This window comes from Leguminivora glycinivorella, chromosome 19, assembly GCF_023078275.1.
Source record: "Leguminivora glycinivorella isolate SPB_JAAS2020 chromosome 19, LegGlyc_1.1, whole genome shotgun sequence".
Lineage (NCBI taxonomy): Eukaryota > Metazoa > Arthropoda > Insecta > Lepidoptera > Tortricidae > Leguminivora > Leguminivora glycinivorella.
In genome coordinates this window covers 8,510,261-8,524,345 of record NC_062989.1, presented here as the reverse complement: position 1 = coordinate 8,524,345, position 14,085 = coordinate 8,510,261, and the positions used below count along the sequence as shown (strand labels likewise).

Here is a 14,085-nt window from a genome sequence, read left to right as displayed (position 1 = left end):
TTGCTGTGTTAAGTACAGCAAAAGGAGTGGAGGAGGAGACACTGTTTGAGTTGCAGGCGTCCATAGGTTACGGTGACCGCTTTACATCAGGCGGGCCGTATGCTTGTTTGCCACCGACGTAGTATTAAAAAAAAAAAGGTAGGTATGTTATGTGTTCTGCTGTTTTGTGTTGGGATGGACGGAAACAATGAGATTTAATAACCGGTGGTCTGGCAGCCTAGCCGACGTGACAAAGGTTGACGCTACGTGAACGCAGTCTGGCTCTGTCGCGCCACTACAGATGATAGGGAGTCTCGGAAGAGCTAGTTACCTACGGAACGCCTACGGTGCGTCAGCAACTGCGACGTTGAATAGGTAACCTGGCCTAGTGGGATTAGTGACTAAGAATAAGGGCTTCAGACTCTTGGGTTTGAATCCCGACAGAGGAGGGCAATTAGATCTTTGATAAACATAATTAATTAATTAGTGAGACATGGGTGTATTCTATGTGACATTATTATGTGTTTACATAATAACATAATACTTGTATTACTTGTATGGCTTGCCATGAACATAGATTCTTAACCTTTAAATAGCTGGAGCCCGAGCAACAGAAAAAGGAAACGTAAACCATGAATAAATAAATAGTTATTTACATAAACGAATACACGATAACACTGGGTGATGTTTATGTGTAAGTATCACTCCTACCTACCTAAACTTTTGCTCGAAAAGATGTTATTTATACGTAGGTGTAGGTAGGTACTTATACACACTTAAACATTGGAAATTAAGTACAAGTGCCTCATAAAAAAAATAACGCAAAACTTACCTAGACGACGATGCACGATGTAATAAAAATATTTAGGTATTTTTACATTCTTCACACACAAACGTATAATATTCACATTAGGTTGATGGCAAACATATAGTTTCACTATTTATTGCCTCACATGGAAGTCGAAGTCTCTTTTTCTTTACTTTGAGTATATATTAAATAAATTATACAAAATCATTCGCCATTCTATTTTCATGACATTAACAAACTGACATAAGTAAATAAATAGTATGTATATATTCCTAGACAGAAAAAAGTCTATATTCTATGCAGGTAGTGATTATAATTTGCACATACCTTCTTGGTTTCAGTCATGTAGCGATACATTGAAGCCCCATAAATCTAAGAATAACCATTTAACCATATTACATTTGGAGTGAAATGGTGGTTAAAGAGACTGGGGAAACTTGTTCCTAGGATTCCTAGGGAAAGCAACAACCCCACTATATCTAGATCAGAAATTAATCCCTTATGTACACAGATCACAACAACAGTAGGTACAGAGATATAGAAAACAATGTGTCATATTTCATTTTGTTTATTATTGATTTTATAGTATTATTAACAAATTAATGTATCAATGTAGACTGATTGCTTTTAATACAAAAATGATTTGTTGATCAATTTTCCAATAGTACTTCTAATTCACTTTCACTTACTGACTTGGAGTTTACATAATTTAATAAAATAAGTAGGTAAGTGATTATGAATTATTGTGCACAGTACCTACAGTAAAAATGCCTGCAACTTCACAGAAGCCAAATTTAGAACAAAATTGTAATTGGTTAGCACTTAAGTATTAATTACAATATTAGATATCTGGTAGGTAAATCTAAAGACATGTTTCTATAAAATAACCCATTCATGCCAGTCCTCGGTGAGAAATATCTTCTCAATGCTTCTCTCACTTCCGCCACTGTAATAGCTGGCACTCCTTCGTATCCAGACTTGATATAAACCGCATTATTCAAACTTAACGGGTTACAGAAATGCCCACCTTCATACTTACTGAACGGATCACCATTCTTCTTTTTACCATCTTGCCTTATAAGGAATACTGCGTCAACAATTTCTGCTACCGTCTCATAGGCTATGAAACATAATACTTCAAGGGCGAACATTGTAATTTTCAATTCTTTGTTTGGATTTATCCACCGTTCCAGTTTAGCGTAACCTTTCACTAATTGATTCCCAGACCGAAAAGAACTACACCTTGCTTTATGGTACGCTTCATATTTCTCAAAGGACATTGACTCAGTTAGTTTTGCAGCTCTCACTTTTCTTAAATAGTCTATGGTGTCAAACTTGATTTGACTTACTTCATCAAACTCATCTACTTCTTTTATTATGTCTATGTGTGTCCGTCTTTTTCTATTTTGAGGATCAATATCGTCTTCCAACATTAATGAGTTTAAAGTCTCTGCTGTGGTCCCTGAAGGAACTTGCCTGCCTTTATCTAACGTGTCTAACTTAATTTGGTAGTCATGCAAGCGTTTCAATTTTATTATATTTTTACGCATTAAATAAATAATGTCGTAGTTAGAAATAGCCTTTCCTCCTCTAGCGTTGCATAGCGTCCAAGCCTCCTGTAGCATAGTCCGGAGCTGTTGCAAAACTACATTTTCTACGAGAACCACGGTGGCGGCATTCGGGTTGGGGTTGTCTCCGAATCCGTGCATCATGTTGGAAATTTCCTTTTGAAAATTTGTCCCCTCGCCGGTAGCGTCGATTGTGAAGTAGGACACCATGTTTCTTTTAACGAATCACTCACAAAATAAATAAAACTTTCAGTTCAGAGAAACACAAGCAAGCATGCACTGCTTGATTGACAAATGAAATGACATTGACAATGACAATAGTGATGTTTTGTTGGTGCATAGAGTTTTATTTAAGGTCGCAAGCGAAAGTGACATGATCATGAAATGGGATAAATAAAATTATTCGCTATTTTTATGTAAAATTTAGTCTTTATGATTTATCAAAGAAATTTCGTTCTTTTTTCTACATATAGCTGAGCAATATCTAAACGCAAACCCAATAAGTTGACAGAAATCAGCTGATACTTTTGTAGGTTATGTCCGACTGAACTTTGCGATACGCGTCATACACGATCATAATCATAACATTCATATCACTACGTCGAAAACGTAGAAAATGAATATATTACGATTGTTGCCTCGTAAAGGCAACTTACTATTGTGCCAAATTCGATACTTATCCTGTTGGTCATGCGGGCAAGACATAAAACAGCTAGTGGAAAATTTGTTTTGCTCAAATTGTAAATCGCTTCAACAGCCTACGAAAGAAAACTACTTCAAGATTTTGGGAGTCTCTGAAACGTATGATCAAAATGAAAATGAACTGGCCAAGAGGTTCAAAGAGCTACAGAAATATTTGCATCCAGATAAATTCGCCAACAAGTAAGGAAAAGTACTACTACTTATTAGTCATTTTGTTTGTCAAAGGAAGGTGATAATGATTTAAGAAAATATGCCTCATGTAATAGGTGGCCTTCATATTGGATGACCAATAGGATGAATGTTTTTCATAGCTATAGAAGTGTGTCTAGTGAAAATAATGTAAGGAAAACCATATTTGGTTTAAGATTACCACTAGGGAACCACAAATAATAATATTGGGGCAAGGGTAACATCTGCTTGAACAACCCCTTTACTACCAAAAACTATTATTCCATGATAGGAAAAATATACTGTATCTAGTGCTCACCCGTTATAATGTTTATAATGTTATACAACCTGATTTTATTGAATTCCGTTAACTTTAAGGGAAGGTTCTTTACATCAAATACAAATAATTTTTCTAAGAAACTAGCGTCTTAACTCTTACGGTTATCGAGTTATAAAGATAATTACTGAACACGTCTATGACAGCCTTTACCAATTCCTAATGTTATTTGTTTTGACATGTGCTGTCAATCACTTGACACTAACTTGAATGTTATTCTTAAGGGTCTCTCACACTAATAAATTCATTTATATCTGTGAAAATGATGAAAAAAATTTTTTTGCGAATTTAACTATAAGTGATATACACGATGGTTACTGATAATGAACCTAGCTACGTGTCAAATTTAACGGAAAAAAACAAAAAAAGAAATGGTGTATATGTAAAATATCCGGTCAAGTCTGGGGCGGGTCTCTAATAATACTATGCCAGGTCTCTAGGGTTGATTAATTATAGTTATTTGTTTTACAAGGGGGCAAAGTTGTTGTTTAACCACACGTGCCAATATTGAAGCCCGAGCCAGCGAAAGATTTCAATATTGAACCGCGAGCGTAGCAAGTGGTTCAATTAGTGGAATCTTGAGCGTTGCGAGGGTTCCAAGGCACTAAGGTTAAACAAACTTTGCCGCCGAGTGAAACACAAAATTTTTCACCACACCAACACGATCAAAATACTGACTATAAAACATCAAACTAAATCAAATCTACAATTTATTCAATATTTATAATTCAAAATCATCATTTAAGGGTAATTTCTGCCTGCCAGCTCAAATTATCAAGTTAAAATTTGTATGAAATTACTTTGCACTCTTGTGGATAAAATGCAATTTTGCTATCTGTTTTCGAATAGCAAAGTTAAGCCTTTATCAGTTTGTGTGGTGAAAAACTATTTATACATCTTTCAGAGCAAAAGAGGAGCAAGAGATATCAGAAAAATACTCCTCATTAGTTAATGAATCATACAGCACACTTCTGAATCCACTGACAAGAGGTAAGGACTAAATTATTAACTAATAGGAATCTGATAATAAAATTGTCTTAAATCATAATATATTTACAAAGAGAGGTTCCATTTTACAAATTCTTAATGTACTGAAAGTATTGTGTTGTGTACTCGTAGACTACAACTGGTCCAATGTCACTTGTTGTTGTTGTAGTCCTAAGGCACCCCAGAGGTGCAAAGGGCCTTCACAAGCTCGCGCCACGCCTTTCTATCTTCAGCGACCCTCGTGGCCTCGCTCCAGCTCAGACCAGCCGCTCGTAGCTCATTTTCGACGGACCGCTTCCATGAGTGAACAGGGCGCCCGGGGCCACGGCTTGCATTCTGCGGTTTCCAGTCGAAAGCAATGCTCGCATTATTTCTTCTAGGGTATGCAAAAACCGGTTAACTTAAAAAACCGGTTAATAACCGAGACTTTTCCTTCAAAACCGGTTAACCGGTTATTAACCGGTTTTGAGGATTTTTAGTAAATGGCCGTACTACGCAATAATTACCATTACCTTTAAGAATTCTGATGTTGATGATATCGTAGCAGGTATTATTTGCACGATGAAGATCATTTTTATCCAGTTTTTGGAAATTTAGTAAATGCGGAAATTGCTAAAAAAGGCTTGTGTGGTTTGAATGTGATTCGACAGTTGCGTTTTCTAGGCATGTAGCGAAGGTCTACAGCTCCCAGAGCCCCTAGTAATACAAGCCATTGATGTAAGAAAACCAAGATCTCCATTTTACCTTTCTTTTAAAAAATATAGTTTGAAATATACGGTAGACTCCGGTCGTCCGGTCCGTCGGTAGACAACGACGCTCAAGGGACCGCTGATATTACGTCGTATTAACCAGATGTAGATGTCGTACAAAATGAATTTCATTTCTTTTAATTAAAAGTAATATCTACATCTCTATTACTAAAACATTTTAATCAATAGGTTTATTTACAGGGTATTATTATCATCATATCATAGTATTGTGACTTGTTTAGTTAGAAAAGTGCGTACTTGCTCATCATTTGTAAGTAAAGCTAGTTTATACGCAATCGAAAAATACAAATTGGGTTCTATTTAGCTTATAAGATTAGACCCGAGGCGAACAAATTGTTGAAATTTTAAAAGCAATACTCCAAAAAGTTACGTGGCCACAATGTAATCTTGCTACTTGTTGTAGGCAAGACAGAGAGTCGTAATAAACGGATGTACTTTCATACTATCCATCATCAACTGCCAGCCCCTACGGTACCTAGAGGACCACCAGCTGCTTAGTGACCAACAATACGGTTTCCGTAGAGGCCGCTCGGCTGGTGATCTTCTAGTTAACCTGACACATCGTTGGGCACAGGCAATCGAGATGAAGGCCGTTAATTTTACATCGCGAAAGCGTTTGATCGCGTTTGGCACAGAGCACTTCTTTCGAAGTTACCATCCTACGGGCTTCCCGAGAGATTATGTGTTTGGGTGGGTAGCTTCCTGACAGACAGAAGCATAAAGGTCTTAGTTGACGGTAAATGCTCTGACTCCACGCCTGTGAATGCTGGTGTTCCCCAAGGCTGTGTGCTATCACCTACGCTATTCCTCTTGCATATCAATGACATGTTGCAAACCAGCGGCATTCATTGTTGTAGTACGGTTGATGCTACTTACACCGGCCGCACCAATATCTCTCGGGAAAACGTCATCGAGAGCCGGAACAAACTTGTGTCTGAAATTGAGACCTCCTTGAAAGAAGTCTCTGAATGGGGTCGACTTAACTTAGTCCGATTTAACCCCACCAAGACACAGGTTTGCGCGTTTACCGCAAAAAAGTTAGAGTTTTTCGCATCACCCTTTTTTGAGAGCAGTATTCGTATGAGAGCAATATTCAGTGCGAAATTCAAATCTTCAAGAAAAGAGCGTACACCCATCTTAAAGGCCGGCAACGCACCTCCAACACCTCTGGTGTTTCGGGTGTCCATGGGCGGCGGTGATCGCTTACCATCAGGTGACCTGTCTGCTCGTTTGCCTCCTATCCCATAAAAAAAAATTATCACAAACGAAATCAAATAAATACCTGTGCTTATGTCGTTGTAAGAGGTTGGACGTTAGGTCTATGCGGAGTCGTAATATACTAACTGGACTCTACTGTATTGTATAAAATGTATAATTGAGTGGACTCGGGACTAATTTTTAAAATAAAATCATTACAGATAATAATGTTATGAAAAGTAACAAATAAATCTTTATTATTACAAAACATTAAATAATTACGTATTTTTGAACCTTTTAATGCCTAATTTTCCAAATTTTGAGAAATAAATACAGTTTCGGTTATTAACCGGTTAGAGACTATAAAAACCGGTTTTTAACCGCGGCCAAAAAGTCTCGGTTAACCGGTTTGCACACCCTAATTTCTTCCCCCTCTCCGAAGAGTGTGTCCAATCCATCTCCATTTTCGTGTCGCGATATCCTCGTCAATGGGTGTTTGCTGGCATATACTCCACAGGTCTTGATTTCGGATAGTGTTTGGCCAGAAAACGCGAAGGATCGACCTCAGGGACTTGTTGACGAATACTTAGCACTATACAGCAGCACTATACTATAGCACAAAGCCTTGTGTACGAGAGGAAGCCTGTGCCTAGAAGAGCGTGTATAACTGCAAAATTTAAATTTTGATAAAACCCCCGACATGGTGGACTGATTTCCACCGAACATAGCTAAGAACACTACCAACTACTTCAGCTCTCAAACAAAAAGAACTAAATCTAAATTGGTTCATCTGTTCGGGAGCTACGATGCCACAGACAGACACTCACATTTGCGTCGGGGGTTAATAAAAATATCTTTACTAATTAATCCCGCCCGTGTTTCAGGTATCTACATGTTACGGCTCAGTGGAAAAGAAATACTGGAAGAGACCGAAGTAAAAGACCAAGCGTTCCTCATGATGATCATGGAAAAGAACGAAGAAGTAGAAAACGCTGAGACGGAGGAAGAAATAATGAAACTCAACAAGGAGAATAAAGAACTGATGAACAAATTGCAAAAACAAGTCTCGCAGGCGTTCCATGATGGCGATTTAAAATTGGTTGTTAAACTTTTGAGTCAAATGAAATATTATACTAGTATAGACCAGCAAATACAGAATTTAATTAGAAGTAAAGGGATTATTAGATGAATCTAACTTAATCTGGTAAAGTCACATATTTAATTCTCTCATCAATTTGAGATAAATGTTAGAAATATAAATATTTAAATTATTTATTTATAAATAATACGCCGCAATGTCAAAAAACTAAACTATGTACCTATCCATAACTTTGTAAGTAAAGTCAGTTCCATAAAATGGGTGTGTATCGATCGATATAACTTTTTTTGATATATTTTAGTCGTTATAACGATCATTTGCTATAATTATTGAATCATATAACAACACATAATATACTTAACAAATTGTATAATTCTTATTTAATATAATGATCATTTTATCGAATAACATTTATTATAACATACTTTGATTATAATGCTTATTTCCGATACTAAATAAATTGTATAACACAAATTCTTTCTAAAGCACAGTTAGAATTAAAAAAAAATGTACAATGAATTAGATCCATCATTTACCAGAAAAGTAGATTAGGTTAGAACTGTGACCCCTACACACAACGCACTGCTACCAGAAAAATAGGTTAGGTTAGGTTAGAACTGTAACCCTTAAACATATGTACTGCTATCAGAAAAGTAGGTTAGGTTAGGTTAGGACTGTGATCCCTTCAAAAAAGATTAAAATTAATTCATGAAATGTTTTATACTGTTTGCTCGTTATATTATACTAAGCGGACCCCAGGCTCCCATGAGCCGTGGCAAATGCCGGGATAACGCGAGGAGGATGATGATGCTCGTTATATTATACTAGTCGTATATCAATAGATAGTTATACCATATAACGGTTATTATAAATAAGTGTTATACGAAATAATGATTATACAAAATATTTTGTGGTTATACCAAATGTTAATTATGTCAAATGAGTGATTATATCCTTTAAATAAATACCAAATGTTGTTATATAAAATGCTACTATATCAAAAAAAGTTATACCAATCATTACACACCCCCATAAAATAGGTACCACTTTTCTACACCGGTAATTATGGCTACCTACTTTGCTTTGGTACTTAAGTAGAGCAACATATTGCAAAATGAAAAATAATATCTCTGAGAAAGTTCATATGTTTTCACAAATAACTATTAATATGTATTAAATATTTTTAGGTCTTTGAAACTGTTACACATGGTTTTATTTTTAACAAGCAGAGACTTCAAGTTAAATACCACCTTAATACCCATACTTTAATGCTTATTGTATTCATTAACTTTTTCTCTATACTAATCTCGTGATGGTACATCGTCGACATCTAATCATGATGATTGATGGTCAGTAATGATTTAGATATTTGCATAAATTATAGTACACCTGACCAGTTAAGATACTTGCTCATATTTGAATACGAAGGTTACCTGCTGCGTACTAAAGGATGAGATGTGCAGGTATTTTTAAAATCAAGCAAAAACATAGAAAATACCTGTTGATTTAAAAAAAAGTAATTAATTTGCTATTCTACAAAAAATATTTTGCAAAGTAGGTAGTAAACTATATTATTTTCATTAATTTATTTTTTATGGTCCTGTTAAAAAAATTACCTACCGCCTATTTCAGAGACGGAAATGGCTGGCTTATTTACTGAAAAAAATATCGTCTTTCCTTTTCACTCTAATTATGCATAAAGGTAGCCATAATACGATCGAAAAGCAGAAAAGTTACTATGTTGGGTGAGAGTAGCACTAGATTTCAACTCACGGCTTCTGGATCTCCAACGCAGCGCTCTGGAGCTACCTCATCCGCATAGCTGGGCACTGTTAATCAAATAGTTAACTTCGATAATCGTTAATCCGTTACTAAAAAAGTTAACTTCGTTAATCGTTAAAGCGATACATTTCAACAAATTTAACGTAAGTTAAAGTTAATCGATAATCCGTTAACGCGTGACAAAAAAATAATTTTATTGTAGGTATATATCATTTTTTTGTATCAGTAATCCACTGTAATGTATTATACATTACTGTAAAAGCCCGAAGTAAAGCAAGCCTATTGAACTTTAGGCTATATGTGGAAGGCAGTGATTGCCTGAGCTACTGGCAAGAGCTGTGTCAGGAGAGCTGCAAGATCACAGCAGGCGAAAGCCGGGTAGAAGCTAGGGAAGAGAATGTGGTCGTAAATTGGGCTCGAATTTGCTGCTCTGTCACTAGGTAGAATCACAGTATAATCTAAAACAGTCGCCATGGTAAAACTTAGGATTCATCGAATCAACGTTGGTAAAAACGAACCCACGTGAACAATAATTCTTTAGGTAATATTTGGGCTTTTGGCGATCCAAATCGGTAAAAGCTGGAATTTACCGATTAAATCCTAGGATTTTCCGTACTTCGGGCTTTTATAGTAGCGTGTTTTTCGCGGCGCTGCCCTGCTAAATTAACGATTAACGGACTCGGAGAAATTTAACGGAAGTTAACGAGTCCGTTAACATTTTTTAGAGTTAACTTAAAAGCTAATCCGTTAATCGAAATGTTAACTTCGTTAATTAACGATTAACGAGTTAATGCCCGGCTATGCTCATCCGTAACCAGCGAATTTACACCATATAACCCCATTGGGAAGAACTAGCGACATCTCGTTTGTTACCCCTGCCGTTCATTTCAACAAAACGATGGATCAAGAACTTTCATTCCTACTTCGTACGGGATGGGTCATGAAGCAAAAGAAAGTTATTTATATTTAGATGATGATTTAGTATGTTATGATAACCTGCCTGGAGCGCTTGTATGTGAAAATGTGTGGATTCAAATACGTGTTAGTGATACTTTTAGTTTGGATTAGCTACCATGAAGGTGAGACTTTATACACTGTTTAAATATATTTTTCAGTACAGATGGTGTTTTTTTTACGCACTAGTGCGAGTAAGTGGTTCATTATATGTCAGGTCGAAACTTCGTCGGAGGCTCATCTGTACTGAAAAACGTCGTAGGATACACGTGCGAAAAGGAAATTCGTAAGTAACTCGTGTCGATTTAAAACACTCCCTTCGGTCGTGTTTTAATTTATCGCCATCGTCATCATCGTCATCATCGTTCGTTTCGAACTTCCTTTTTTACGCACTTGTATCGTAATGTACTATTTTACCTCTTGCCGCCCAATGCGCAATAAGATGTACATTTCAGTTCAATAGAATTTTAACTTTCATGTGAATAAATATAGTAGCAATTCATTTTTTAATCAAATATGAAAATCAACTCAAAAATAAAATTCCACCAAATCAAAGCTCAATAGGTTATGGGCCCAGATCCCTTCAGTGGTTTTTTATATCGCTTTCTATGCATTTTCCAATGCCTTGTCAATCAGTGTAAACGATATCTAGTATTTCTGTAATGCGAACGCGGTACTACAATTGCTAACCCAAATGAATTCTTCCGAAAATACAAAGGTTAACTCTTAGCTTAAACTAAGGCCCAATTTTAGACAGCGCGCGCAGCGTTTCTATCGTTAGGGCCCATTTAAACGGTGCATGCGATTTTATTACATTGCAGATGCATTGAACACCGCAATGTAATGAAACTCACGTGAGTTCTCGTACCGTTTTAATGGGCCCTAACAATATAAACACCCGTTAACCTCTGTTTCAAGAAGATACGAATTTATCTTTCCCATTTTACAGTCCGCACCCAATACCATCTCCGTATAGTCGGTGGCGCCACCACGACCATAGAGCGGTACCCAATCGTGGCTCAACTCCTGCTGGACGTGTTTGGCCGACGAGATTTCGTCCAGCATTGCGCTGGAGTCATCTTGACGTCGCGTCACGTTATATCTTGTGCGCATTGCTATCGATACAGCGCTGGGACTGGACTGAAGTAAGTGCCAATTTTATTGTAAACCATATACTACCTACTCCTTAACCCTTAAATGCATGGTGATGTATATATGCATCATATATTTGTTGGCCTGTGGCTCAATATGTAGCTATCCAAAATCACATAATTTATAGCTTAATTATTATTCAGTATTTATTATTATTTAATAAGTAATTAAATAAATTAAATAATATTATGATTTACTATTTATTATTTAAGGATAAAGATGAAATGGCGGAAAAGTGTGAAAAAACGGGATGATGGCGATTTTTAGTATGTGATTTAGGCAGATTTTTTTCGGATTTAGTAATTAGTTTATGTTTAAACATTTTATCATGGGGGTTTCACAAATAGTGTGCCTTTCTAATAGTAGTCAAACTTTACAAATAAAACTTACCAATAATTATATATTTATATAAATAAGTTTTTGCCTATTTAACTTCTAACACTGATTTAGTATTAAAATCGGTATTCAATATTTTTTTTTATTAAATTTCACATAGTAAGAAAACCATTGTCTATCACATATATTAATATCTCGTTAAAAGAAAAATTCGTGCATTTAAGGGTTAAGCGACAGGATAGTATCTCAACTCTTGGTATAGACAGAACCTACCTAGTTAATTTAAGCTTATATCACCTTGGGCTGATCATCAATTAAACAGATCACCTGCTTATTAGTGCAACTTACATCCACGACTAATGAGCTGAACACAGCAGATCCAAATTAACTGTGGTTCGATTTACCCTTTTTACAAATGCTGATCTTTAGTGTAAGGCCTTGAGCGAGCAGCGAGGCGGGGCGTGCGGTTCAAGCTCATAAGTGTCTTGAGTCCACGCTTCATAGCATAGAGGAATAAATACTACCGACTGCGGCCAGACGACCGGTCTGGCGCAGTCGGTAGTGACCCTGCCTGCTGCGCCGCGGTCCCGGGTTCGAATCCCGGTAAGGGCATTTATTAGTGTGATGAGCACAGATATTTGTTCCTGAGTCATGGATGTTTTCTATGTATATAAGTATTTATATATTATATATATCGTTGTCTGAGTACCCACAGCACAAGCCTTCTTGAGCTTACCGTAGGCCTCAGTCAATCTGTGTAAGAATGTCCTATAATATTTATTTATTTAAATAAGGGAAGAGTTGTAACTCCATACATCAGTAAATGCGGGTTATTTGTATAGACATAGTTAAGTGACATCTAGCGACAATCAAAGCAAAATATGCTTCATAGATAGTAGATATGCACGCTCCCTCCCATTGAACGCTCCGCACCGAGCGTCCACTCAGACCTTACACAAACGCAAAATTGTCTTCTATTCCAGCTATACTCTCCCAAAATACTGGAAGATTCGCGTTGGCTCATCATTCCGCAGCCAAGGCGGGGTCCTCCACAAAATCAAGACCATCGTCATCCACCGAGACTTCAACAAGTACTATTACACCAACGACATTGCTGTACTGGTTGTCTCTAGGCCTTTTACCTTTGGGCCGGGAGTGAGACAAGGAACTATTACTAAACTTGGGAATGAGATCAGGACGAATTCTACGTGCACTGTTATTGGATGGGGAGCAACTGAGGTAGGTCCCTAATATCTAGTCCATCTTTCAACCATTATTACTCAGATCAGGGGGGCGATTTTTTAATCTCGCATACGGGATTTTGTCACTAAAATATCGGTTGAAAACGGTGACTTGCTTATTATTTTCAGTGACAATTTTCTGAATTCGAATGCGTGAGACTCAAAAATCGGCCCGCAGGATCACAAACGCGACCAGTCGACCAGTCATATCTCACTCATACAAACACGCGTTCACCTACACTAGCTTAGACTGTGTGCGTAGGAACGCGCCTCTTTCATATATTTGATCGCCATTGTCCGAGGTGTGTGATCTGATGCCAGCAACGCTTCATACGAGAATATTGCATGGATCATACTCATCCATCTTCAGACATAACTAAATTATAACTCACCAATATTTTTTTTTCTTTCTTTCAGAGCACTGGAATGCTGTCAGAACAGCTACGTTACGCCACGGTTTACACAGTTGATCACCGACTCTGCGTCTACCGATACAATAACATTATGGCCAAAATATCGGATTCCATGCTATGCGCTGGTCATATAGACGTGGGTGGCATAGATGGGTGCTTTGGAGACTCAGGAGGCCCGTTGCTGTACAAAGGAGTGGTGGTTGGACTGGTTTCTTTCGGGTTCGCGTGCGGGCATGCTTATTATCCAGGAGTTTATACTAAAATATCAAGTTATACGGATTGGATTCTTAAAACAATCGCTACTTATAAGTAAAAGAAAATAGGTAGCTGTTAATTGTACTAAGTTATTCACTACAAAACTTTGAAATAAAACATATATAATTTTTCCTTGAGTTTATTGCTCGGTCAAACCCACTTTGTTAGTAGGAAATTTGTCTAAGGGATAACCCTTTAAGTTTGCGCCTAAGTTTTCCACCAACGGAAATGGCTAGCCACTTGCTATTTCAAAAACTAAAAGAATGGTGGTCGAGAGGTATAGAGGTAATCACGACACGTCAGCTCCGATAGCTGGAGACTCTGGTTCGATTCCCAG

General features: G+C 37.1%; 3 protein-coding genes across 3 annotated transcripts; 2 read left to right on the top strand and 1 right to left on the bottom strand.

The window, feature by feature from the left end:
- Nucleotides 1-1,389: 1,389 nt before the first annotated feature.
- LOC125236316 (transcription initiation protein SPT3 homolog) lies at nucleotides 1,390-2,634 on the bottom strand. The gene has a single exon (XM_048143069.1). The coding sequence runs from the start codon at nucleotides 2,563-2,565 to the stop codon at nucleotides 1,621-1,623; it is 945 nt and encodes a 314-aa protein (XP_047999026.1). The 5' UTR covers nucleotides 2,566-2,634; the 3' UTR covers nucleotides 1,390-1,620.
- A 272-nt stretch (nucleotides 2,635-2,906) lies between these two features.
- Nucleotides 2,907-8,818, top strand: LOC125236318 (iron-sulfur cluster co-chaperone protein HscB). The gene is made up of 4 exons (XM_048143071.1): nucleotides 2,907-3,237; nucleotides 4,467-4,552; nucleotides 7,401-7,876; nucleotides 8,656-8,818. Exons 1-3 carry the CDS (start codon nucleotides 2,972-2,974, stop codon nucleotides 7,703-7,705), a joined length of 657 nt encoding a protein of 218 aa, XP_047999028.1. The 5' UTR covers nucleotides 2,907-2,971; the 3' UTR covers nucleotides 7,706-7,876; nucleotides 8,656-8,818.
- Nucleotides 8,819-10,206: 1,388 nt separating this feature from the next.
- LOC125236317 (trypsin, alkaline A-like) lies at nucleotides 10,207-13,880 on the top strand. Its single transcript, XM_048143070.1, has 4 exons — nucleotides 10,207-10,476; nucleotides 11,301-11,496; nucleotides 12,823-13,078; nucleotides 13,498-13,880. Exons 1-4 carry the CDS (start codon nucleotides 10,386-10,388, stop codon nucleotides 13,804-13,806), a joined length of 852 nt encoding a protein of 283 aa, XP_047999027.1. The 5' UTR covers nucleotides 10,207-10,385; the 3' UTR covers nucleotides 13,807-13,880.
- Nucleotides 13,881-14,085: the final 205 nt, after the last annotated feature.

Bases quoted from the DNA above. Each gene is read 5' to 3' on its own strand.
- LOC125236316 (XM_048143069.1), bottom strand. From the start codon at position 2,565: ATGGTGTCCTACTTCACAATCGACGCTACCGGCGAGGGGACAAATTTT.
- LOC125236318 (XM_048143071.1), top strand. From the start codon at position 2,972: ATGAATATATTACGATTGTTGCCTCGTAAAGGCAACTTACTATTGTGC. The intron at 3,238-4,466 runs GTAAGGAAAAGT...TACATCTTTCAG, and splicing joins CCAGATAAATTCGCCAACAA to AGCAAAAGAGGAGCAAGAGA. The intron at 4,553-7,400 runs GTAAGGACTAAA...CCCGTGTTTCAG, and splicing joins TCTGAATCCACTGACAAGAG to GTATCTACATGTTACGGCTC.
- LOC125236317 (XM_048143070.1), top strand. From the start codon at position 10,386: ATGATAACCTGCCTGGAGCGCTTGTATGTGAAAATGTGTGGATTCAAA. The intron at 10,477-11,300 runs GTGAGACTTTAT...CCCATTTTACAG, and splicing joins TTGGATTAGCTACCATGAAG to TCCGCACCCAATACCATCTC. The intron at 13,079-13,497 runs GTAGGTCCCTAA...TCTTTCTTTCAG, and splicing joins TTGGATGGGGAGCAACTGAG to AGCACTGGAATGCTGTCAGA.